The 26,443-nt window shown below is 46.5% G+C and overlaps 1 protein-coding gene across 2 annotated transcripts in view; it reads right to left on the bottom strand.

The window, feature by feature from the left end:
* Positions 1-25,734, bottom strand: part of VIL1 (villin 1) — a 40,879-nt gene extending 15,145 nt beyond the window's left edge. For both annotated transcript variants that reach the window (XM_084805861.1, XM_084805852.1), the window contains exons 1-15: positions 25,363-25,734; positions 22,105-22,204; positions 19,398-19,472; positions 17,040-17,236; positions 15,057-15,165; positions 14,575-14,685; positions 13,147-13,349; positions 10,617-10,695; positions 10,025-10,123; positions 6,397-6,550; positions 5,658-5,758; positions 2,989-3,126; positions 2,338-2,496; positions 1,375-1,554; positions 867-1,012 (exon numbers count right to left, since the gene is read on the bottom strand). In XM_084805861.1, the coding sequence (XP_084661987.1) occupies positions 867-1,012; positions 1,375-1,554; positions 2,338-2,496; positions 2,989-3,126; positions 5,658-5,758; positions 6,397-6,550; positions 10,025-10,123; positions 10,617-10,695; positions 13,147-13,349; positions 14,575-14,685; positions 15,057-15,165; positions 17,040-17,236; positions 19,398-19,472; positions 22,105-22,204; positions 25,363-25,652 (2,141 nt within the window). In that variant the 5' untranslated portion in view covers positions 25,653-25,734. The remainder of the gene's footprint in view (positions 1-866; positions 1,013-1,374; positions 1,555-2,337; positions 2,497-2,988; positions 3,127-5,657; positions 5,759-6,396; positions 6,551-10,024; positions 10,124-10,616; positions 10,696-13,146; positions 13,350-14,574; positions 14,686-15,056; positions 15,166-17,039; positions 17,237-19,397; positions 19,473-22,104; positions 22,205-25,362) is intronic.
* Positions 25,735-26,443: the final 709 nt, after the last annotated feature.

Below are 26,443 nucleotides of genomic sequence, written 5' to 3' on the forward strand. Positions count from 1 at the left end.
GTTTGTTTATTAAATTTCTTGATCGCCCATCTGGCCGGTCACCTGGCCACTCTGGGAGAAGTACAAAAGTACAATTTAAAACAGTAAAATTATACATTAAAACATTATTTAAAAATACCCTAACCCACCCCAAATGCCTGCCTGAATAACCAAGGTTTCAGTGCATGGCAGAAGCTCATTAAAGAGGGGGCATGGTGGAGTTCCCTAGGGAGGGAGTTCCACAGAGTGGGGGCCACCACAGAGAAGGCCCTCTCCCTCGTCCTCACCAGCCTAGCTGTCCTGACTGATGGGACAGATAGAAGACCATCCAAGGCTGATCTTGTTAAGCGGCCTGTCTGGTGTTGCTGGAGGCGCTCCTTGAGATAGGCTGGGCCAGAACTATATAGTGTTTTAAAGGTCAAAACCAACACCTTGAGTTTGGCCCAGAGAGCAACTGGTAACCAATGCAACTCCTAGCTGACGGGAAGAAAACCTTCCATTAGCACCAATTATCACATAGGGCCCTGGGAAATAGACTTGGGCCAGTGCACCAGCATGTTTGTGTGTTAATGTGTAGTTGAGGCCTCAGCCACCCACCAGTGTTCCTCGATTTGGACTGGAGATGAGGGTGGCCTGCTCTGCCCAGGTTTCAACATTGGGAAGAGTGAGGCTTGGCATGAATGGTCTCAGAGGCTGCCTCCATCGACCCTGAAGGCTGAGGAGCACTTAACCCAGGGGATCTCTTCACTCGTCACAGCCCAGTGTGGTTAAGGAAAGGGTGCAAGGAGAGCAAGTCCCCTTTGCTTTGCAGTAGGCCACACTTCATATTAGTCCCCACACCCGTGAGGGTGGAGCTTCTCCTCCTCTTCATTCTGTGAAGATGTTACCTTTTGTTGTTGGAGTATTGAGACTTCCCGCCCAGTGCCACCCAGAATTCCATAGGCTCCTGGCCCTCGGCAATCACTGCTTTCTCAGTCCTGGAGATCAGGTCAGACACGTTCTTGGCCATTTCCCTCTCATCCCCGCTGCATCCCTGCGGGAAAGAACCAGGGCAGGGCAAGTTATGCAAAGAGGCTTCAGAGGGCATCTCTGGCTGTCAGCATAGCAGCTCCGAGGTCACACCTCTTCCTTGCCTGCTTCCTCCCGCCCTGAGACTGATGTCAGTCACTGGCTGCTGCTCCTTCCTCTTATCAGGAATCCAACCCAGAAAAATTGTGGCACTGAGAAAACTCTTTCCCGTCAACCTGCTAGTCCCTGCTGACATAGCTGCATTTATTTACATCCCTGCCCTTTCAACTGACTGAATTCCCGTTTCATGCAAAGCAGGTGTGGGAGTCCTGGTGCCCTGAGCCTGCAAGTGACCCAGCCACAGTGATTACGCATGGTCATGCCTACCTTCCCATACCAAAGGTAGCAGCAGCTCTGAGTCTTCAGAATAAAGACATCGTTAGAGTTGAGGGAGGATGCCCGGGGAGGCACCTCAAAGGCCTTGGTGTTGTACTCATTTGTCCCGTGAACTTGGAAAAGGCGGGTGGCAGGCACTGGAGCTGTGTTGCCAGCTCGGGAGGTACCACCCTGGGTTAGGAGGAAAGAAAGGAGTCAGAAACCTGTAAGAGCCTAAGCGTCAACCTAGACTACGGGAGTTTGGGTAGTGGGAACAGGGTAAATCATGCAGAATATCTGGAGAGATATTCACATTTTCAGAATTTCCTTGATGAAGGGTATGTAACACTGAGCACAGGGCTGGGATGGGAAACCTGTGGCCCTCCAGGTGTTTTGGCCTAAGGAACTCATTGAGAAAAGTGCCCCCCCCATCTCCCATTAGAGCCTTGCTGGGGGAAGGTGGGGGAAACACAAATGCCTGTATCACCGGAGGCTGGTGGCTGTGATGGGGCTGTGAATGTATTCTAGGTTTCAGTCAGAACTCTAAAAGAGCTATCCAAGGTGCCAAACCCATTTTGGGGATAGGGTTCAGCACTTTGGGTAGCTCCCTTAGGGTTCCGGTTGATACTGGCTGAAACCCAGAATGGATGCTCAGCCCCACCGATATCAGAGCCACCAGCCTTCACTGACCTATACTGTGTCTGTATTTCCACCCCCTCCCCCACAAAGTAGGACTTGGAGGGTGGGGGTGAGTTAGATTACGAAAATGGTCAGAGTTACACCCCCAGCACTATAACTCTGATCAAAATCAGAGGCCCCCCCCCCCCCAATCCGCTGCTTTAAAATTCTGTTTATAAAAAGAGTTCTGGGAGATCCATTTATGGACCTCCTGTGTCACATCTGTTTTCGGCCCTTAGCCTATAGGCTGAAGGAGGGAAGGCAAGGTGACCATTACCCAGTCTCTCTCCTACTTACCGCATACACCACCATGTGCCCCTTGAAAATGGCCATAAGATGGGCAGGCTCCTTGCCCATGGTTACTCGCACCTGAACAGGCTCACCATTAAACTGTTGATCCAGAATGACAGCCTGGTAAGCAGAGGCAGTGACCTCATCCTTGCTGGCGTGGCGGCCCTGGGAAGCAGCAAGAGAGCAGGCTGGCTTAGAAAGGGGAGCATTTAGTGGAAAGGGGACTTTCTATTCAGAGCTCTAGAAAACATCACAACTCTTGACTCGCAGCTCGTGCAACATCACAGTTCTGGAATGCAGCATCTGACAACAGTACAGCCTTCCTCAGCCTGGTGCCCTCCAGATGTGTTAGATCCCCATGCTGGGAGTTGTAGTCCAACACACCTGTGGGGTGCCAAGTTGGGGAAGGCTGATCTAGTGACATCTTCATGAGCCTGGGAATTTAAGCTTCCTTTACAATATTTTTTTTTTTTTTTTTACAACAGCAGGTTTCTAGTCCTCATGTTGCCTAGAGCATGCAAGTACTTTCTATACCTCCTTAGCAATATGTGGGCAAAGTCATCGCTTTGATGGCATGTGAGCAGCCCATTTCTCACCTCTCCGTCTCCTCTACCCACACCTAATTTTCCTTTACTCACCCCTTCTCCCTCTGCTCACCTGCCATATGTAGATGATGTAGTGGATCTTATTGTAGACTCGGTACTCATACAGGATGAGATAACAGTCGCCACTGTAGAAATGCCCGAGCCAGCGACCCTCCACTGGCACCAGTTCCAAGTTTTCAATTCGCCAGACCTGTCAATGCAAGCAGAATAGGAGCAATAGGATGACTGTAGGCAGTGCTGTGGTGGAGCCAGGAACGAAGTGCCGGGACCTTTTGATTAGCAAGGACAAGGACGTCCTCAGACTTCCCTGTTCCCTCTGAGCTTAGTCTGTTGCGATGCAATGTATTTGGGGGTAGCTTGGTCTTGAATAGGTAATAAGAACCAATTGCTTTACAAAAGACATATATAATACAGAGAGAGAGAGAGAGAGAGAGAGAGAGATGGATCAGTACAGCTGCCTGCATTTTTGGACTCTCCTTGGGGCCGTGACTGTGGGGACTGCCATGATGAGTGCCTGCACTTCAACATTTACCACTACACCACCGGCTGCAAACATTTCAGGTGGTGAAGGGGTATAGCCAATAATATGGTACTGTGCAAAGTTAGATGGCTCAGCACTCAGAGCCCCTATAGCTGAATACAGCAGAGCCCCTGTCCTCCTCTGATGCAGGAACTGCATCCCAAAGAATGCAAGACAGCGAACCAAACCATGGTAACTGAGAGGGATGAATACATAGAGCACCGGTGCATGTATTTCTCAATTTCATAGATATGAACAAATTAGAAAAGTATCCTAGGTGACACTGGATGCAGAATTTAGCTTCCTAAGAATCTAAGCTTTCAGTTCAGACAAACACACACACTTTTCTAGCCCCTATGGCCATAGCAATATGCTCCAGCCTGAATGGGAGATGCCCATAAGGTTGCCAGTGGCCAGGGACATTGGGGAGGGGAGCAGTGCCCTGTCTGGTTCCTTGCCCCCAACCCTGCTACACCACAAGACTAGCAAAAGCAATTGTGTAAAATAAGCAGAACTATGTACAAATATATGTACCACAAAGCCAACTTTTCTTGGTAAGGAATTTAGTCTGCCTCCATGCAGACTTTTGAATTAATTATTCCCCCCTACCCCAGCATGGAATTTTTAGTTATTTATTTAAAACATCTCGTCTGTCAGTAGTGGCGTTGTCAGGAAAGATGCTGAGGGGTGATGGTGTTAAAGCTTCTCCTGAGCTCTTTGGTATTCCTGCTGCTGTAACTTCTTACAGGGCCTGCAGCAAACCCAGGTGAAATAGTCCTTTTCAGAAATGTGCTTCCAGGTAGTTCCAGTCAGAATTGTCTCAAGGGGGTGGGGTTTCTCCTCATGTCTACTGGAATGTGGCCCCTGCTTTGACTCTTCTGGGATCTGGCTCCTGGTTTGACTCTCACCAGCTCTCTGGTGTTCCTGCTGCTGCTGCCCTTACAGAGCCTGTAATGACACCAGAACAAATATCTCTTCCCCCCTCTCAGCACACACACGTCCAAAGGGCAACAAAATCCATACAAAATCCTGCCTAAGGGTCTTTGTCATTATGTGGCATTAATGTTGCTGCTTCTCAGCTAGCCAAGTCACTGGTATTAGATATTCTGGTCATGTACCTCAGAAAGGATATTGCTGATTTTTAAACAGGTGCAGAAAAGGGCTACCAAAATGATCAAAGGGCTGGAGCTACTCCCCTATGAGGAAAGGTTACAACATCTGGGACTTCTTAGCTTAGGAAAAAGGCAAGTACAGGGAGAGGGGATAGTAGTGTACAAAATTGTATACGGTATGGAAAAAGCGAATAGGGAGGCGTTTTTCTTCCTCTGATAATACAGAACCCAATGGAGTCATCCCATGAAGTTGAATGGAGGGAGCTTCAGGACAGATAAAAGGAAGTACTTCTTCACACAGTGTATAGTTAAACTATGGAATTTGCTATCACAAGGTGTAGTAATGGCCACGAATTTGGATGGTTTTCAAAGGGGATTAGATTAATTCTTGGAAGAGAAGGCTAATAATGGCTACTAGTCCTGAGGGCTATATGCTACCTCCAGTATCAGAGGCTGTATGCCTATGTACACTAGTTGCTGGGGAACATGAACAGGGCTTGTGGACTTCCCAGGGGAAGCTCACTGACCACCATGTGAACAGAATGCTAGACTAGATAGGCTTTTGGTCTGATTCAGCTGGACTCTTCTGATGTTCTTAGATATCATTTTGTGGCTTGTGGTCCTTTCAGAAAGGCAAATGCATTAATTTCAAGGCTTTGAACCCAGGTACTAGCCCATCTCTGGAGTACAGCTAGCTAGCTAGGTTTTAGTTAGTTAGTTATAAACTGCTTGTCGTTAAAAGGTATCAAGGCAATGAACAATAAAAATAACCAAAAACGGTCATACAATCACAACACAGACATTTCAGAACAGTTGAAAAACAAGTATTGGGGCAGCCCTAACCATGGGCATTTTCAGTCCTTTGGTTGCAATAGGTAGACTGAAGTAACATGGCTTTGTTTGGGTCTTGTCCTGCCAGATTTATTGCAGCTGCCTATCCAATCCCATTATCCAATCCCAAACTACAATAACAATTCATTTTGCAAGAGGAAACTTGTGAGCTTGCTCTGCCTTCTGACTTCGTGTCACTCAAATCATCCAACTAGTCCCAAAGCCAACTGAAGATGGGTTGGCAGGCCCGGTCATTACCTTCACTTCTCCAGAGCCATCATCCACCATTTTGTGCTGGGCAGCTATCTCAGGCTTGGCATGCAGAGCGGTAGCATCGAACTTCACCTGTTCCACTTTGGCTGTTGGAGGGATGACAGGGAGGTAAGTAGGTAGCCTCGGAGTTAAACAGCACACCTGTGACTGAGACCATGGTGTTGCATCAAGGGTGGGCAGTGAAAAGATAAAGAAGAGCGTTGATGGAGTCAATCAAATCTGCATGTTTCTCCTATAGGAAGTGGACTCAGCCATGTAAGGTTCCCATAGCTGAAAAGAGAGGATGGCCATCTATATGCTTGCAAAACCCAACAGTGTTCCTTTCTAAAGCTATGTTTGTTCATATGCAAGACAAAACCCCCTGCAACTCCGAAGGGGAAAGGGGACTTTTGCCTTGCAGAGGATGCTGCCAATACTTGGGGAGAAGGTGACCCACAAAAATGGTTTCCTCCAACCAATATTCTAGGCCTCCACAGTGCTTTGTGTGCAAACCAGAATGATTCTGAGAGAACTACAGCTCCTCCACATCCTGAGATAATGCTTTTCATTTTTAGAGGCTATGAAAAAAATACCACAGAGATGCAACAAAAGTTCTCTTCCCAAACTTGAGTGGAGACAAGCCATAACAATGTTGTTTGCTGTCTGTTCCACTGCGAGGCCCATACCTGTCTGGAGCAACCTTTATCTATCTGCTCCCCGGATGAGGGCAGGCTCTAGCACTTACCTATCTTTCCGACTGAGTTGGTTTTGCCGAAGCCAGTGCTTTGATTGGGGAGAGTCCACTTCTGAAAAAGCTGCCTGAAGATGGCTGACTCAGAGCCATCGTTCTCAGTCTCCACATTGGTGCTGGGTGGGTAGCTCTTTGCCTTGATGAAACCCTGAGGCGGGAAAGAGGACAAGGCCACAATAGGATAACTATAATAACACAGGAGGTTACGAAATGGAGGAAGGACTTCGCTGCAATTTTATTAAGCAAACAAACTGTATTTGGAAGTATCATGGGTTAAAAATTTCACCCTCACTGGGATCAGTATTATCTCTAATAAGTGGGACTTGCAACTAAATGTTGTAGCATACTACCTAAGAGCAGTTTATGGATCCAGACAGCTATGCCCCTCTCGAGAATATTCCATTCCATTCTCCCCCTCTAGTTTCTATTCCAACTGACCCCCAACATTCCATGGCCACTGAGCATGCTCAGTCCTCATTTGGCTGGGGTTTTTTGCAGGGGTGGGTGGGGGTTGTCCCCTCACATTTTATTTTTTAAAGATTTGTAGTACCTCGGCATCCTTGAGGATTCCTGAGCATGCTGCTACCTCCCTCTTGTGTCTTAGGGCATCTCTACACCAGCCTAAAATCCTGCATTTAAAACGGGACTTTCTGCTTCCGTTTTAAATGCAGGATCACAACTGACTCCCTTTACATGGGCTTCCTTTCCCCCTTCCCCTTTCCCCCTCCTTCTCCCCGTATCTGAGTCTTCCATTATCTTTCATTGATCTGGCTCCTCTTCTTGCCGCTTTTACTCTTTTCATGGAGGAAACTGAAGCAGAACACAATGCGGTAATTTGATAGCTCATTATCTGCGATCTATTTAAAAACGGAACAAAGGGCATTTAGTGCAGGAGGGTCACAGCAGGGTCACGGCATCATGTAAAGAGCCGGCAAACTTCCGTGAAGGAGCCATCTCAATCGCAGGATAAAAGCTCTGTGTGAAGGAGCCCTTAGTGGCTACAATCCTCTCTGCACTCACCACATGAGTTTGCTAACAGAGGGAGCAATCATAATGTTCAGTAACCCTAAAAATCTGTGATACTTTAAGCTTGGAACTAATATTCAATGGCCAGTGGTTCATACAAATGGACCATTAGGTATGAAAAAAAATCCAAGGTATTTATCCAGAGCAATGGCTAAACAAAGGCAGGGCACAGCCTTCTTCCTAACTCAAAAGATACTTGGATGTCCCCTTTGTTCCAGTCCAGAAAACCAAGTAACTGTATTTCTTTCACACATGTAAAAATGGAGGAAAGAGTGTAGGTAATTTGAAATTTGAAATAACAATGAATATATGAATGCTTCAAAACTGAGGTTAAGACAGATATATGCTTTCTGGCTGAAGGCACACTGGTTCAGTTCTGATGGCTGCTGTCGCGGATCACTGGAGAGAGGTCAAGGACTTAGGCAAAAAAGCAAAACTGTAGTAATACAAAAGTAGCTCAGCCATCAAGATTTTACATCCTTGATGTCTCATTCCCTAAAAATTATTGTAAAATCCACTGACTGTAGTTTAGGTAAAAGGTTAGCTAAACTTCTTTCAGCCCTAGGGCCAAATTCAATTACAGAGAAGCTCTTGGGGACTACATTCCAGTGGTGGATGGGGCTAAAGGCAAATGGGGTGGGGCCAAAAATAATTTTAAAATATAGCATATGTTAGCTTAAAGCTCTTACTGCCAGTAACTAAGCCTTAGGAGGGGCATTTCAACCGCTTAGAATAGGGGAAACCCCTACACAAAAGCTGAGAAACCACCAAATGTTGAGTGGTCAAGGGAAAGGGGGTGGGGCCAGGCAAAAGGGGCATGGCCATCTGGGGAGGGCCAGATTTGGAGCATCTCTCCACCAGCCTAAAATCACGCATTTAAAACGGGGCTTTCTGCTTCCGTTTTAAATGTAGGATCACTACGGGCTCCCTTTACACGTGCTTCCTTCCCTCCCCCTTTTCCCCTCTTATCTGAGTCTTCCATATACCTCATTACACAGCCACTAGATGGTGCTGTGGTCTAGCTCCTCTTATTGCAGGTTCTCCTCTTTTCACAGAGGGAACTCAAGCGGAACTCAAGTGCTGTAATTTGATAACCCATTATCTCAAATCTTTAAAAAAATGAAATAAAGGTCATTTAGTGCGGAAGACGCCCTGGAGGTTGATGACCCACAAAGGACCCACAAACTTCCGCAAGGAACCAATCTCAATAGCAAGATAAAAGCTCTGTGTGAAGAAGCCCTCAGCCCTCAAATGAGCTGGATTTGGCCTCCAGGCAGGCCAATTTTGGCTCAGGTTCTGCACCCCTGATGTATGGATTTTATTTTCTGCTCCCTTCATAAATATTGACTTATATAAACATGTTTCCTCTGGTCTGCCTACCAAGACTACAGAGCACCTTACAATAATATGAATATCTTCTTGCTTAAGATACAAAACTAGATTAGGGATTCTGGGTATAATCCTGCATTTGAGAGGAAAACTATGCTGCTCATTGCTGAAAGTCCTTTGCAGAGCAAGCTTAGGTTGCTATATGTACTGCAGTGGAAATAAAGGTTCCTGCAGGCCTATAAAGAGTTAATGTGCCTCTGTAAGTTGTCCCAGGTTTGTAGGATGTGTAATAGGAAACCAACCAAAACAAAGTCTTTAGTATTTAAAACAACAACATTGTAAAAACAAAACAAAACCCCGTGCGCGCGCGTGTGTGTGTGTGTGTGTGTGTGGTTTCCAGCAGTTGAGTCTGCTAAATTGAAGGGGCAGTGCTGGTCTTTGACATGTTCCCATCCGAAGCAAAATATTTAAAAAGTCAAAATGATCCCCACCCCATCCTAATTTTGGGCTGGAGTTCCTTTTTTAAACAAATCACTGGAGGAAGATTTCCTTTCTACAATTTGCCACCAAATGCAACTATTTCCCTTTGCTTCATTGTAAGAACGAGCTGCGATTAGGAACCGGGGGGGGGGGGGTGTTTTCTCACTAGCACCTATCATTATTATTTTTTGTCTGTTTCATATACTTGATTGCTTGTTTTACTGATACTCTCCTCAAGGCTATGAAATGGAACAGGGGAAAAGGTAGAGAGAGAAGTGGGTCGGCAGTTGTAAAAGCAATAGCTTGGTTCAAAAGCAAGAATGAGAATGTGCAAGGTTTAGTGACACTCATGTTAGTCAAGGTCGGGAGTCCCGGAGCTGAAAGAGCTGAGATCCCTTTTAAAAGGCAGGAGATGACAGCAAGTGGAGATACCCTCCCAGTATCTCCCAGAGACCCTGATACCTCGCAATAGATTCGTGCTGGATATGAGGCCAGATGGAACACAGGAAGCTGCCTTATGGGGCCAGACGGAACATAGGAAGCTGCCTTATCCTGAGTCAGCCCTTGGTCCATCTAGCCCAGTGCTGTCAACACTGACTGGCAGCGGCTCTCCAGGGTTTCGGGCCGGGGTTTTTCCAGTCCTCCCTGGAGATGCCAAGGACTGAGCCTGGGGCCTTCAGTATGCAAAGCAGGTGCTCTACCACTGAGCTATGGCCCCTCCTATGGATGGGGCCCAGCTTTGCTCAGTTCCAAAGACACGACCTCCCACAGCCCTGTCCTCACTCACCAAGGCCCGTGACATGGCTTGCTGCCTCTCCACCTTGCTGGAGAATCTGCCCTTCCACACAAAGATCTTCATGCCGCCCTGGTCCAAGATGTAGCAGTCCTGGCAGGAGGCAAAGCAGGAACAGATAAGAAAGCAGCAGCATGGGGCAGGGCAACCTTCTCCCCCTGGCAACATTGCCACCAGGGTTTCCCTTAGAGACTCCACCCTTTCTGCTCCTCATTTTGGGGTTTGAGTGGAAAAGGGAGGTAGAAAGGATGCAATGGTGTTAGCCCGTGGAGGCTGGTGGCTCCAATTTCGGTGGGGCTGTAAATCCAATCTAGCTTTCAGTCAGAACCAGCCAGAACTCTAAAAGAGCTATCCAGGGTGCTGAACCCTATCCCCAAAATAGGATCAGCACCTTGAGTAGCTACTTTAGAATTCTGGCTGGTTCTGACTGAAACCCAGATGGATTCACAGCCCCACCAAAATGGTGTCAGCTGAGCTTTGGAATGATGGCTCATCTCCTCCTGCCTCCCTCCCACAGGAAGCTTAAGCCAGATCTACTTCCCCTGGGCTTGTCCAGTGCAACCCGTTCCCTAAGGAAGCCACTTGCCTCGTGCTTCAGGAGGTCCTGGGTAAGGGGCTGGATGGCAACTTCCTGTATTAGTAGGTTCCCTTCTATATCGGAGACGCTGGGAGGGGGGAGACAGAACAAGATGGGTCACAGAATCAGCTGCAACACATGAATTATCTTAGAAACTAAAATCAGGATTGGGTACATTCAGTATATGTGGAGCCTTGCAGAATTCAGCTTCCTGAGAAGCTCCTGGCCACTTCAGACAGTAGGAAGGGGGGAAATAACAAGTATCAGTCACCCACACTTCTTCTTTTGCTACTTCTCCTGTACTGTGTGAAGCAGGAATTCTGCATCTCACCTGCAGTTGAGTCAGTGAATCCCAAAAGCCTCTGTGTATTGCTCTCTTTTTAAAGGGGGCGGGGAGGGGGAGGGCAGAAGAGCAGGGAAAGAAAGGAGGATTTTTTCTTTAATCTTTGTGGTTGCAGGGAAATACTTGAACATGGGGCAGTGTCTGCAGAAACACCAGAAACCAAGGAACCCATCTGTAGGGTCTCCTTCCCTGTGACATTTCTTTTTTCTTCTTCTTTCCTCTCTTCTGTACATAGTCCCAGTCCCCATGTCCCTTATCTCCCCATCCCACACCCACCACTTTCTGTATATGCCCTCTGCCATCATACCCCTTGCTAGATTATTCTGAATTCACATACAAAAGAACCCACACACCACAAACAGAATCATAGCCATGAAGGAAGTTCACTCAAATGTTCCTGACTGCATTACTTATTGTAAACAGAACATAAATATGAAAAAATGTATTACACCAGGGATGCAGAACCTAATCTAGCCCCTGGAGGTTCCACATCTGGCTCACAAAGCCTCTTTCGGTTCCTGGAAGAATCCCTGCTGTTATCTCCAACCTCAGATTGGAGATAACAGAGGGTGTGGCCTGTGGGAGACTCAGAAGGTGCTGGGAGAAGCAAGCTGCTTTTCCCAACACTGGCTGAGTGGCTTCGTGCAGTGCACACCCTCCCCATGGGGATGATGCATACCACAGAAAACTATAGTACAAAGAAAGACAAAATGAGTGGGGTCCAAGACAATGATGTCAGTGGACATGGCCACGCCCACTGATGTCAACTGGCCCATGGAGGGCCTGGTGGAGGGAAATTCTCCCTACCCCATTCTGGTTTGGCATCCCTGCTTTACACAGAACCTTTGTTTTCCTGACCAACAGTTACATCCAGGATGTTTACTTCATCAGAAAGCTTTCCTCCTGTTAGCAGACCTTCCATATTGGCATAGAGCCTTTATGAAAGTTTGGTCTGAGCTTAGTTAAGAAGCTCTGACCTTAGCAAAGGAGGTTACTCAGTAGCTTCAGGCTTGATATTATCATACCAAGTGAAGTTGCATAAAATAGACAGGCAGATTATTAAACTGATCTCATGCAGGTGACCAGTTGTAAAGTGATTTCCCCCTCCGGATAGACAGGAAACACCTCCCCCCCCCCGCCCCCCAGAGCAAAGGAACTGAATTGGGTGATGAACAGGTTTCACAATGCCACATTGTTAAGAAACCCCTCCACTGGACTTGCACTCATTTGCCACAAGCACCCTCTTACATTTTAGTGATAGCTCTGGAAGTAAAGTGCTTACACCTTTTGCTGCAGGCAGGAACTGCAATTCCAATACTTAAGAGGTTTGAGGCAACTTTAGTGTTATACTCATGTGAGTCAGGATGGCAAAGTCTTTGTCAAAAAAAAGTATACAAAAAGCAAGTGTGCTAGTGCAAGCAGCAAGTGTGCTGGTTTTTGGACTGGTTCTTTCTATGGCTGGCTGGCTTATAACATCTCAAGACCTTGCCACTGGATACTCGGCCTCTTGGTACCCTCAGGTTCCACTGCAAGAGTTCCAGCCGATCTCCCCTCTCAATCCCTTCTTCCTCCCCACTCTCTACGCTCACCCCCCAACCCTTTCTTTTTCCTTCTCAAGAGTGTTGGGGACCCCAATTTTCCTCATCCCCACCTCCTCAACTTCTCACTGCAACAAACCCTTCCTACTGCAAGCTGAACAGTCAGCACTTTCCACAGCCTCATTTTAGCTCTGGAGCCAGCCTCCACAAGAACGTAGACAAATTTCCCCACAATCCAAGTTCTTGTTGCAGTCTTACATGGCTGATTGATCTGTATGTATGACTTTCAACTGCCCTACCAGACATTTCCCCCAACAAGATAAATGTACAGTTAAATTTCTGCTTGTAGTTAATAAAAATTTCCCATTGATTGAAGAAGCTTCTGTGCATGTGGATTGTTTTGGGTTCCCCTCTTTGCCAAAGACACACTATTGCCAATGTTTAAAAATGCTTTTGATTAAGGTGTTTTTCTAGAATGTGCACAAGTCTGTAAATGTGGCTAGGGGGAGCACATTCGGTAATACTCCCCACAGTTCCCTGTTATTGCTTGCCTAGGAGATGTTTGCCCTTCTTTCCTGCAGCTGCATCTTCTGTTCTCCACACAACCTCCTTGCCTAGCTTTGGTCTCCAGTTCCACTGCATGCCAAATGTTACTCACTGATAGAGCTTCAGAGAGGATTTCTGCTTCTGGTCCACCACAGCATCTGGGATTGCCGGCTGGATGTCCCTCTTCTCCCCCAGCACATAGGTCAGGACCTTCATGAGCCCAGGAGAGGCAGCTTCATTGTCACCTTCCACCACACCCACCTGCGCTCGACCCCCACGCTCCCGGTCACGGATGTCCTTGGCCAGATTCATCCCCTGAGAGGAACACAAGCCAGTGTCAGAAGGTTACAGGAGGGAGTCTGAATAGCATTGGAGAAACGGGGAAGTCCACAGATAAGAGCAGGATGGCTGTGGGACAGGGTGTGTGTGTGTGTGTGTGTGTGTGAGAGAGAGAGAGAGAGAGAGAGCGAGAGAGCACATCTCTATACCAACATGAAATCCCACATTTAAAATGGGGCTTTCTGCTTCCGTTTTAAATGCAGGATCACAATGGACTCCCTTTACACACCCTTCCCGCCGCCCCTTTCCCCCCTTATCTCAGTCTTCAATATGTTTCATTATGCAGCCGCTAGATAGCACTGTGTTCTAGCTCCTCTTATTGCAGGTTTTCCGCTTTTCAGAGGGAACTCAAGCGCTGTAATTTAATAGCTCATTACCTCGGATCCTTTAAAAAATGGAATAAAGATCATTTAGTGTGAGAGACACCCTGGAGGTTAACAATGTTTTCTAAAGGACCCACAAACTTCTGTGAGTAACCAACTTCAATAGCAGAATAAAAGTTCCGTGTTAAGAAACCCAGAAAGAGGGGGGGAGGGGCCTTCCATGACACTCAAAATCAGCCACCTGAGACAACCACCTCACTCTGCTTAATGGTAGGGCTGGCCCTGTGTAGAATTTGTCAGCCCTCATTCATGTGTCAGTCCCCTCCTAGACCACATACCAAGTCCAAAATTCTGATGCCATCATAAAATGGATTCTTCTGCATTTGGTTTTCAACCCTGCTTCAGAAGAGAGGCAACTGTGGTGCAACGTATATTTAGGGGCACTAGCCTGCCAGGTAATCATGCTGTGTAACAGGACCCTCCCACCTAAATCCAGATCTGGGTTGGGCTACTTGGCATAGTGAGGGAAAGGTACTCTGCACATGCAAAAATGCACTTTTGCCCTTCACACCTTCTACAACTTACCTTTGACACAGAAGAAGAGATTTTGGAGCAAAGGTTTTGAGGGATCTTAAAATAAGACCTCACTGTGACATGGCAGCGATAATTTGTCAAGGGAAGGGGCAACCTCCGACAGGTGAGCCAAGTTTACACCCCATTTCTTACAATAGGATGTACTTTGACATATTTTAGAATTCAAATATCACATCCCCCCTCTCCGCATCATAGGAAGTCCATGTAACAAAATCCTTCTTCCCAGGCCATCTCGTGTCTATCCAGCTTCCCCATTTCCACCATCCACACAGCATCCTTCGCACCTTCAGGCGTTCCATGCGGTTGCTGGAAGGACCATTCCACTGGATGATGAGCTTCCCGAGGTCCAGCAGGAACACATCACCCAGGTTGAAACTGCTCCAGCTCATGTCCACCTACGCAAGAAAAGCAGCACAGCTGGAAAAAGGCTTTTAGGGTTTGTTTACAGGCACCACACCTAGAGTCTCTTGGATGGCGCTGGGGCTTGTGGGGACTTCACCAAGGGTAGAAGCACAACATATAAAAAAATATAAATAAGAGTCCCTATTGCACTGCTGCACCAAGAGGGTCAAGTCTATTGCAAAATTGTGTGCCTTAGTGGTTTGTAATTTGGCCACAGCACTGGGATGGCTTTACGGATCGCCCACAAGTGGTAAATGCGTCTCGAAGAGCCCAGTCTCTTGCCCCAGCAGTTTTCACAAGGAGCTAAGGCTCCTAGTAAACTACCATTCCCCTCCCTCATGTTGCCCTCTCACTTTTGACCTACCTCTCCAGCTACTACATTCTTCTTGCCCTTGACATGCAGCAGGCGTTGCACATTGTATGTGTTGGTTTCCACATGCTTCATGCCTGAGGCCACTCCACCCTTCTTGTAGCTGCAGAGGAAGTGTAGGGTCAGGATCTGCACTGTAGGGGGTGGCCCCAGCAGTCATGTCTTCCATGGGGGAAAAGGTTTACCTCTCCCCAGCATGCCTTGCATGAGAAAACATGGAGGGAGCCAGAGCATGACAGGAGAGGGTAGGAAGAAAGGTCCTGCTGCATTCCCCATGGATAGGTGCCATAGCTCAGTGGTAGAGCACATGCTTTGCATGGAGAAGGTCCTAGGTTCAATCCCCAGCATCTCCTGGTAGGGCTAGGAAGGAATCCTGCCTGAAACCCTGGAGAGCTGCTGCCAGTCAGTGTCAACAATACTGGGCTAGATGGACCAAGGGTCTGACTTGGTATAAGGCAGCTTCCTATGTTCTCCATAGCCCCTGATGTTTACATATTTATTTTGACAACTACACACTTTTCAGGCCTCTAAATGGAGAGGTCAAGTGATGCCCTCTGTTCTGGAGCTTATTTCTTATTTTCTTATACATAGGCCCAGTTCAGACATACAAAAACAAGCCATTACGTCTAAACTTGGGAAACTGTGGTTTATTCTAACTGTGGCTAGTTAATAAACCAGGATCCAAAACCACCAGCTCCTGTAAGCATTGGCCAAGTCCCTTCCTGCCCCAGTCACTTCTTGGACCAAGCTCAGTGAACTCGATGATGTGGAAGGATGGGGCACTCAAAGCCCCACCTTTCCTATGACAGCGTCGGTGCTGCATTGCCCACTTTTCCCCATGAAGCTCTGTGCCAGAAAGCGACTCAGTTGGCACTTGCAGGAGCCAGCTCCTGCAAGCAGCAGCCAAATGTCTCTTTCCCGCCCACTCATATTCTGATGAGGCACAGTTGGGGCAGAAAGGGACTCAGGCCCTGCTTGCAAAAGCCAGCTCCTGCTAGGGCCAGTTGAGTCTAGCAGCTCCTTCCTGCCCCACCCACTCTCCCACATCCTGCTTGGGGCTGGAAGGGGCTTGGTCGGCACTTGAAAGAGCCTGCTCCTGCAAGCCATGGCTGAGTGATGCTCAGCCCTCCCGGGGCCAGATTAGGCCCACGGGTGGAGGTTGCCTTCCCCTGCTTTAGGCAAATACATCACAATGCATCCAGAGTCTGCCTTCCATGGGAAGAAGGGCTCCACTCATGGAAGATGCCTCCACCCAGTTTTGGGGGATCTCCCTGTAACACAGCTTACCCCACTGAGCAGGTTTATTTATTTATTGCATTTATATCCTGCCTTTTTTTCCTCTTGCAAGGAACCCAAGGTGGCTTACATTATCCTCCTCCTTTCCATTTTATCATCACGACAATAACCCTGTGAGGTAGGTTGGGCTGAGAGTCTGTGACTGGCCCAAAGTCACCCAGTGAGCTTCCATGGCCAAGTGGGGACAAGAACCCGGATCTCCCGGCTCCCAGTCCAACACGCTCACCACTATACCACAGAAGGTTCCCCATACCTTCTGTGTAACATTTTCCAGGGGCTGGAAATACTGCCATGAGCAGAAGGGGTGAGAAAGTCCAGTTCCAGCAGCCCCCAAGGACTGTCAAAATCTGCTGAGTTTCACACTCCACCACTGAACCTACTCTACGCTCCACCCCCTGACCAAGAAGGTTCCACCACTAGGCCCCACCCAGATAACAGGATTTGTTCTTAATTTCAGGAGGTGGCAAACCCGAATTGTTCATAGAAAACACATGAATGGCCGTTGTGTGTTTCTAAATACACAGGAGCATGCAGCAGAGAGCCACTGCCAATCGGGACTCTTCAGCATTCATCTCTGAGTGTTATGGCACAGATTGCTACTTAAGAACATAAAGCAGCTCTATGAAGAAGAAGAAGGCATAACCATGCAGCCACCGGAGGATGACATAAAGTCTTACGTACATGAGACCATTTTTGAAGTAGCTCCGGAAGGCCTCACTCTCATAGTTCTCAACCTCCCGATGCTGTACTGCTACCCCACCCAGGTGGTCATCCATCTGGGTAGTGTAGATGGCCGCTGCACCCTGCTCATCCACAGATGATGAGTTGCCCAGCCAGAAGTGGATGTCATAGGTGTAGGTGTTCCCAGTCTTTTGTGTCTGAGTTGAAAAAGAAGCTTCTTAGCAAGCCAGGTCCATATATGCTCACCTAAACTCCAGAGATCTCTCTGTCCCTCTATGTGGAGAAAGTACCAACATGCTAGACCTACTGATTCACAAACCTAGCTAGCCTTGCTCACAATCATCCATAATGCCCCACTAGAAAAGTACATTTACAGAAATCTCTACCCTAATACACAAAAGGGAGTAAGTCCCTAGAAGTCCCCAGCCCCGCCCTAACCCATGCTGAATGTAAGTGCAATGGGTAAATTGGCTAATTCATATTGCATTCCAAAAAGCAACAAAAACATTAAGAAAAGTTATGGTGCCACATTTTAAGGACAAAAAGTAAACAAAAGTCTTTTGTTGTTGTTCTGCTCCCTTGGTAAATCTGCAACATTTAGCCTGCTTATATCACTTATATCACGTAGAGGCGCAAGGCTCTTATAAGGAGTTCTGCTTTGATCTAATCAACTCAGCTTCATCTTCTCATCCATCCATTCATTCATTTCTTATTCTGATATCCAAACTGCTTGTCAATACTCATCAATGATCTGGAATGTATACAATGCAACAGGAAGGTGCTCACAGTGCAGAAAGAGAGAGAAGTACAGAGAAGAAGAGGTGGGAATGGCTAGGGTATGAAGTATTTATTGGTTATTGTTAGATGTCTATCCTAACTTTTGGCCAATTACAGCCTTCAAGGCAGCTTCCAACAAGCAGCAATGCAAAAATAGTAATGAAAAAACATGAAAATAACGACGGCTGTGTAATCTAAAAACACATTTGAATGGTAACAAGCTTTATACAAAGACAACTTAGCATTTATATCTCATAAGACATATGTGCATGAGATATATAATTCTCATACATTGGGTTGGATCCAGACTTGGTCAAAATTACAGTAAACCCATTGTAATAAATGGGACTTGTTAGCCAGGACTAACTTAGGTCCCATTGAATTCAGTGTGTCTACTGTAAGTTTGACTAAGTCTGGATCCAACCCATTATCTTGTTATCTCTATGACAACCTTGTAAAATAAGTCAGTATTACCCCATATTGCAGACTGGGGGACTGAGGCGACCTTATGAGTTCATGGCAGGAATGAACTCTGAACTCTAGATGTTTTGATTCATGGCTCAGCTCTTGTCTACTATGTTATATCAGCTCTCAACAGATTTAACCCATCTAGAACAGAACTATGATCTGGTCATTTTATTGCTTTATCAGCTAATGCATGCCAATATTAAATCAATACAATTGTTAATTTAAATAATCTAAAACTTACCTTGCTTATCCTAATTGGTGATGGCAATTTATTAAGTGAAGAAATCCTTCTCAACATGTGCAGAGCAAAAAAAATATACTTAGAGAATGGTCTGAAGTCACAAAGCATGGTTCTAATGCTGAAGCTAAGCAGGCTTGGCTCTGGGTGCTTCCAGACAAGGATTTATCACACAATTACCTTGCCTCGTTTACAGAATGTTGCGGAGTGTGTGTGGTTTCCAGATGGCACTGTCATCAGTTTGTAGCCCTCCCATGCTTTCCCACTGCTTTTTCATATTTTTTCCTTACCAGAAAAAATCTGTTAAGGAAGAAAAGACAGAAAAGCTGCACAGGGCCTTTTGATTGTAATGTGCAGCACCCAGAGATGTACTGTACACCACCCAGAGAACTTAGGTTATTGGGCAGTTTAAAAGTACAGTAAATAAATAAAATTCTTAGTGCTAGGAACCCTCTGTCTGGAAGTACCCTCTGTAAACAGCCTTTATGAGGACTATATAGAAGCTGCTCTAAGCTTCTGATATGAAACGTGAGATATTAATGTAATAAATTATAATCATAAAAGGTAAGATCTGAATAGAAGAGAGTTAGTTGGAACTTCCATGTAAGAAGGTAGGTTTGGCAGGTCTGCATTGTACATTACATGTTCACTTGCATGCTTTTGCCCCATGCCACGCACAAACTTGCATGCAAGCTGCCTCCTTTACCTATGATCTTATTACATTCAACAAACCACTGCCCATATTTTACATGGGACAAGACACCCCTGTCCTGCTCCTTTCTTGGGCTGAAACCCTTTCTTCTTTCCAGCTGCCCTGTCCCATCAAGCTTAATGATTCAAGGCCTCCAGCATTCTTAATTCTTAATTCCTTTTACCGAAAGAATGATATAAGCATCCCCTTCATAGAAGTTCCCATATGTTTTGGGTGGCACAGGCACCATCTCCATGTTCTGGAAGAGAAGGGGAGAAACAAATTAGCTGAGGCCATGCAAAAGGTGTACTGTGAGAGTTCTTTCTGCATTTCTCTACATCTTTTTGGATTTGCCCTACCTGTCCTCTCTCAACAGCTGGGTTGTCAAACCTCCCCCAGACTGAGAGTTGAATTCAATTTCAGAGAAACGCTCCAGGGGCCTCATTCCATTGGTTGGTGGAGCAAAAATACCAGCATATTTTAGTTTAAAGCTCTTATAGTCAGTACTGTCTATGTACACCAGTTGCTGGTGAACATGGGCAGGAGGGTGTGTTGCACTTGTGTCCTGCTTGTGAGTTTTCCTTGGGCAGCTGGTTGGCCACTGTGTGAACAGAATGCTGGACTAGACAGATCCTTGGTCTAATCCAGCATGGCTCTTCTTCTATTCTTAGGTACTGCCAGTAACTAAACCATAGGAGAAGCATTTCAACATTTTAGAATGGGGGCGAAATCACGCAAAAGCTGGGAAATCACCAAATGTTTGGCATGTTGGGGAAAGGTTGGGGCTTGGGGAAGGGAAACCCCAGAGGGTCAGATTTGGCCTGTGGGCCTGAGGCTCAACACCCCTCCTCAAGAGGGTGTTGAGCCTCAGGCCCTCCTCAAGAACCTTGCAAAGTCCCACACACTCAACCTTCTAGAAGGCAGGTGGGCATATGCCCAAATCTATGATACCCTGAATACTTGATGGTTACAATGCCAGGTCAGGGAATGTGTTATGAAATTGCCTCCTTGTGCCAGAGGTTTCCTGACAGAGGGGGAATGTTCTCAGTTTGCAGTCTTGGGGTATGGCTCGCAATTATCTTGCGGCCAGCTGGCAAAATTCCAGATTCTACCAGCATCGCCCCTCCTATTGCACCATATCCATGAGTATGATGGGGAATGTCATGCTTAGCCACTTTGCTTCCCTGGCTTTTCTACAGGGCAGGGATGGGTAACCACGTGGTTCCTCTTCTGACCTGCCAGCTAGGGGTGTTGGAGAAATCCACAAGGGATTCAAATGAGTTCAGATTTCTATGCAGATTCTGCAGCACAGCAGCTTTTCCCGAGTCACGTTAATTCCACAGACTTGTTTTTTACTTTTGCAGGGAATTTGTGCAAAGGTGCATTTGCAAACAAACAAAATTCTCATACAAAAAATCCAATTCTGTCACTGGATGATGGAACAAAAGGCACCTGACATTCTGCAAAATGCTGATGGAATGGATTTAACTAAATCCATGCATCCCTACCACCAGCTTCCCTTCCAGGCCCTGCCCAGTGCTCAGTACTAGAGAAAGGCAGCCTTTGTCTAGCGCTGAGCAGGGAAACCTCACTCTTACCTCCAGTCACGGAGGAAGGCAGTCTTTAGTACTGAGCAGGGAGTCCCTTTCTCTGTGTAGAGAGAGGGGTAGAGAGGTCACTCCATGCCTCTCTCTGCACAGAGAAAGGAGTCCAATGATATCACATGTGGGGCTTTGGGGGAAGGGAAGGGGCTTCAGAGGGAGGGGAGTAAACAACCTCTTGACATCATCCAACCCAGGTATCCTGAGAAGAAATCTTGCCCCCAGGGTGGGAACAGCTCCCCCGCCCCTGCTATAGAGGAAGGTCTGCGCTTGCCCTACAATAATCCTCCAAATTAGTTCCCCATCAATCTTTCTTAGGACCAAACCAGACGTGACATTGAACGTGGCTTTAAATTTAACATGCACATTTTAAAAAATGCAAATAGCATCTCCTGGAAGGAGACTCCTGATCATCATCAGGATCAAAGTGGGGGGGGGAGGGGGGTTAACTGCTATTTGCGTTGGGAGGAAATTCCCCATTGGTGCCAAACTGTAGCCTTCCTGTGCTCCTTATAGGTGGAGGTTGCTGCATCCTACCAACTGAGCCAAAACAGGCTTCCTCATGCAAAAAGCAGCTTGAGGGCAGTATTTGGGATCATGGCATGGAAGGAAAGGATTGAACCCTTCCTCCATGCCCCTCTAGTCTCCTGCAGCTGCTATTTTTTTTAATGTGCATATGAATTGCATTCATGCAATTAAGGTCAAGTCTAGTTTGGCCTCAGAACTGTAGATTAAATACGAGGATTCTGCACCACTGAGTTGGCAGTCTAGATCAGTCCCTTCTGCAGCTCTCCCTCTTCCTTCAAAAGGTAGGATATCTCGGGAGAAGGTGGAATGCTGGGAAAGGAGGAAACACGCAAAATATACATCATACAGAGACACACGTCTAAACATGGTCTCTTCCTCAGCTTGATCCTACAGGCCACTTCACACGTAATGACAGCCCATGGTTTAAACAACCCATGGTCTGCTGGGGATGAGCAGGAAAGACAATAAACCATGGGTTAACTGCAGGGTTGCTTAGCCCCTAAACAAGCTAGCACTCTGGGTTCACACATCAGGCTCAACAAACTTTAAGTGAGCTGATCATAGATTGATAATTAAAAGTGGAAGTGGCAGGCATGCGGGAGGCAGTACAACTGCTCTCTCCTGCTCATGCACTAAAACCCATGGGTTGTTTAAACCATGGGCTGTTGTTACATGTGAACCAGGTCTACGTCTGTCTGTCTGTCTGTCTGTCTGTCTCTGTCTCTCTCTCTCTCAAACACACATACACACACATGTACCCACCTCAATTCTCCATATCTGGATTCCAGGTGTAGTTTTGTTCAGCGTCCTGGTGACTTTGGCATTAAGTTCCGGCATGGTGTTCAGCCGTTGGTGGGGGGATCTGGCATTGGGAGCGGAAAAGGTCATGAATAACAGCCATGTCACAACCAACATCTGAAAACCTTATGGAAAGGATCTTGGCTACTTCCCTCACCTACCCTCCTACCATTTCCATTGTTTTATGGTTTAAAAAGCCAGTTTATCTCACTGTTTGCATTCAATTCAGATCATATTCATAAATCCGTGCCAAAAGAGAAAGTATTACGATGCTTCATGTTGCCACGCTCTACAACTTTGCTAAAGGTTAACTTAGCTTAGATCTAGGGTCTCCTTGAAAAATATTAGAGCAGCAATATCTAGCAGCTCAGTTTTAGAGAAATTATATTAACTAACAAGCGGATATACTGAGTTCTTGCGATGCCTGCAGAGGAACCTGATTTGACTTCCAAAGTGTTTTGCTTAAATCAAACAAGCACAGCTCTTGGGTCACCAAAACATTGTTTGGGTTCACTTCAATAAAAAGTAAAGCCTGATAATAAGATTTCAGAGCTGGAGGGAGATCAGCCTTTAATCTGTGACTCACTGAAAGAGCAGTGAGGTATGTATGTAGAGAAAAAGAGGGAAAGTGTGCATGAGTCCCTGACGTCATCCTTGCTGTCAGCAACATATTGCAACAGTGCAGAGCAGAAGAGGGCAGACTATATAGGGAATGACTACACCTGCCTCCTATGAGTGGTGCTAAAGTTTGAAGGATGAGAGAGCTTCTAAGCAGGCCTGTATGTATGCTGGGATTTTGTGGCAATGCAGAAATGCTGCTGGATATATGCAGTCCCCCCAACCCTGGGCAATGCCCCCTCCTGGTCTATAGGAAGACTGCCAGAGTCTACAGGAAGCTTACCTACCTTTTTTGTCAAGTAATATCTCTTTATTTATTTATTACATTGCTGTACCACCCAATGATCAAAGTTCTCTGGGTAGTTCACAAAACGAAACTTAAAACCAGAAAGTACAAAACACAAAACACATAATAAAACATAATATAAAAACCTAACAACATTTCAGACAACAAAATAAAACCAAAGTAAATGTAAACACCACCATCAGTGCAAAAAGCTAAAAACATACCAACAGTTTTTAAAACTGAAGGACCAAAATGGTTGAGAGAACAAAAAGATTTTCACCAAGCACTGAAAATCCCACACTGTAGGCGCCAGGTGAATCTCTGGGGACCTCATTCCACAACCAGGGTGCCACCACCAAAAAGGCCCTTGCCTCAGCCACTCACCTCACCTCATTTAGAAGGAGCACCCAGAGAGATGAGGATCTTAGAGTCCAGGGAGGTATATATTGGAGGACTTAATTGTTCCGGTAACCTTGCCTCAAGCCATTTAGGGCTAAAGGTCAAAACCCACACTTTGAATTGGGCCCAGAAATGGACTGGTAGCTAGTGCAGATGACAAAGCACCAGTGTAATATGATAACATCAGCCAATCCTTGTTAACAATCTCGCTGCTCTATTTTGGACCAGCTGAAATTTCTGGATCATTTTCAGAGGCAGCCCCACATATAATACATTGCGGTAATCCAAACCAGAGGTTTCCACAGCATGAATAACTGTAGCCAGGCTATCTCTGTCTCGATAGGGTCGTAGCTGGTATACCAGCCAAAGCTCATAAAATGTGCTCCCTGCCACTGAGGCCACCTATGCCTCCAGTGACCATGCTGGATCCAAAAGCACCCCCGAAACTATGAACCTGATCCTTTAGGCATAGTATAAACCCCTCTAGAACAGGTTGAACACCATTCAATTGGGCAGATGAACCAGCCACTAACAGTACCTCCATCTTGTCTGGATTGAGTCTCAGTTTTAATATGAACAGAAATAAAGCTCCCTTGATGTGTTCTTCACATGGACACAACCAATCCTCATGTATGAATTTAAAAAACAGTGAACGAGCTACATAAATATCCTCTATGTGCAATCAGGCTTAGCTCATGGGCCCCTGTTTGCTTGTAGTGAGGAAGTGCAGCACTCATCAGTAAACTTGGGGGCTAGATATTTTTTAAATTTGAGGCTGTAGAGCCAGATGGGTGGGACCTGCATGGTTGGGTGTGCAGCAGGCTATGGTAGCAAGTGGGGCTGCCTGCCTGTGGCAACCCTGTGGCGCAACACTAAAGACCTAAACGCTAAACACGTAAACACTAAACTAGCAATGCTCTCTTTTTGGCATCAACTCTGTGGCACAGCACTAAACACCTGGTGGGTGGCAAGCTACAGAAGAAACAGAACTGGATGCAGCACACATCTCACTGATCCCTCTAATTCTCTATTGACTTCTTTTAACTAGAGCACAGCCTGGCATCCTCAGAGTGGCTCCCCCTGGAATGCCATGGACAGCTCCACTTGGTTGCTCTTGAATCAAATACCCTCTGCAACAGTGGAGGCTGGTGGCTCCAATTTTGGAGGGGCGGTCATTCCATTCTGGGTTTAGTTAGAACCAGCCAGAACTCTAAAAGTGCTACTCAAAGTGATGCATGCTATCCCCCAAATGCGTTAAGTATCTTGGATAGCACCTTTAGAGCTCTGGCTGGTTCTAACTAAAACCCAGAATGGAATCACCACCCCTTCGAAACTGGAGCCACCAGCCTCCACTGCTCTGCTATCTGGATTCCCTGTTCCCATGCGTCCCTCTTGGCAGCTCTGTAATATGGGAAGCTTCTCCTTCCTGATCATATCTCTTCCCTGCTGTCTCTGAAGACACTCACTGCTTCCTCAAGCTTTACTGTATGGCATTTGTGCTAAGCCAGCAACTTTCACTGAACAAGTAAGGTCAAGAGCCGCGTAGGCAGAGCCAGCCTGATGGATTCTGCTCTCCTCGGCTTATGGAAAGCCGCCTTGCGAACCCAAACAGTGTGGGAATCTTAGAAAGACAAGTAAATTCAAGCTGGAAGCATAAGCAGCTTTTGTGGCTTGGGAGAACTCTCCAGTTGGGGAGCCTAGACCTTGCTTTCCCTGTGAAGGTCCAGGACCACTGCTCATCCTTCACATTCTGAAATACTTTCCACACCATGGGGGGGAAAAGACTAATTAGAGGGAGGAAGGAGGAGGCTTGTTATCACCTAGGGCAAGGCACCCCTCTGGTGTTTAAGCCAAGGCTAAAGCAAGGACACGCATGGGTCAGGAACAGGCTCTGGAGATCCCCAGACCTGACTGCTTACCTTAGCGGTGGCGTCTGCTTGGTGGGCACACGGCACCTTGGAGACAGACTGCACCTGAACAGAGCAAGCACAGGGGTGACCTTTGTTCCCTCCTTCCCTCGGCATTGAGCACCGGCGCCACCTGCTTTCGCCATATAAGGGCAGAAGTGTCTAGGCAGGGAAGAGCAGCATAGTGAGCCAAGGTCCTTCCAACCAGTACACTGACACATTACCCTTGTAAACCATCTCTCTCTCTCTCTCTCTCTCTCTCTGTATCTAAGCTGTGCCCTTGGGCAAGGCAAAACTGGCATGCAGTCAGATTGCCAGTTACCTGTCTGATAGGGGAGGTCTCCCGCACTACCTGTGTGGCCCACCAAGCTATTAATGCAGCCCATCAATGACTTTCTTGTGGCAATCCCCGTGTTTTTACACTCCCAGAACTGTGTGGTTTATTGAGTGCCATACATGGCTGGTGGATTGCATCCAGCTTCATACGTCACCATCTTATTTCATCTTCTTCCATCTTGGTCCTTATCTTCCACTAAGTTTATTTTAATCTTGGTTTTTATAACTGTTAGCTGCTTTGAGTGCCATTTTGTCTGGTAGAAATGCGGGGCACAAATCAAACAAACAAACAGAGTTATCTCCCTACTTAGCTGATTGAAAACAGGAAACAAGATTTTTAATTATTCCACAGAAGCTCAAGACCCTTGTGGGAGTGTAACACAGCTAATGCTTCTTTTAAGCAAATGTTTTGGCAATGCCCAGTAGTTACCCCTTTTGGGGAGGAGGTCATTATATGGATAAATTTTGTACTGGAATGCTCCTTAATATTTACTGATGTACATGGCCTTTTAAATTATCTACCTGTTTCCTGGAAGGCATAATCAGTGCAAATGGATTTTCTGCACGCTTCTGACAGCTAAAAGACTGATATTACAAAACTATAAATGCTAACCTCCTCTAATGCGATAAATGGGTGGGTTGATAAATGGGTTTATAAATATAAACACCACCTGCAAATGGATACTTATTTAAATATTTGGTCTGTGTTTGTTGAACTACATGTCTAATTCTTAGGAACCTGTACTTTCATACACAC

The sequence above is a fragment of the Heloderma suspectum genome, chromosome 1, assembly GCF_057233095.1.
Source record: "Heloderma suspectum isolate Gila_16-S chromosome 1, 16-S_ref, whole genome shotgun sequence".
NCBI classification, from domain to species: domain Eukaryota; kingdom Metazoa; phylum Chordata; class Lepidosauria; order Squamata; family Helodermatidae; genus Heloderma; species Heloderma suspectum.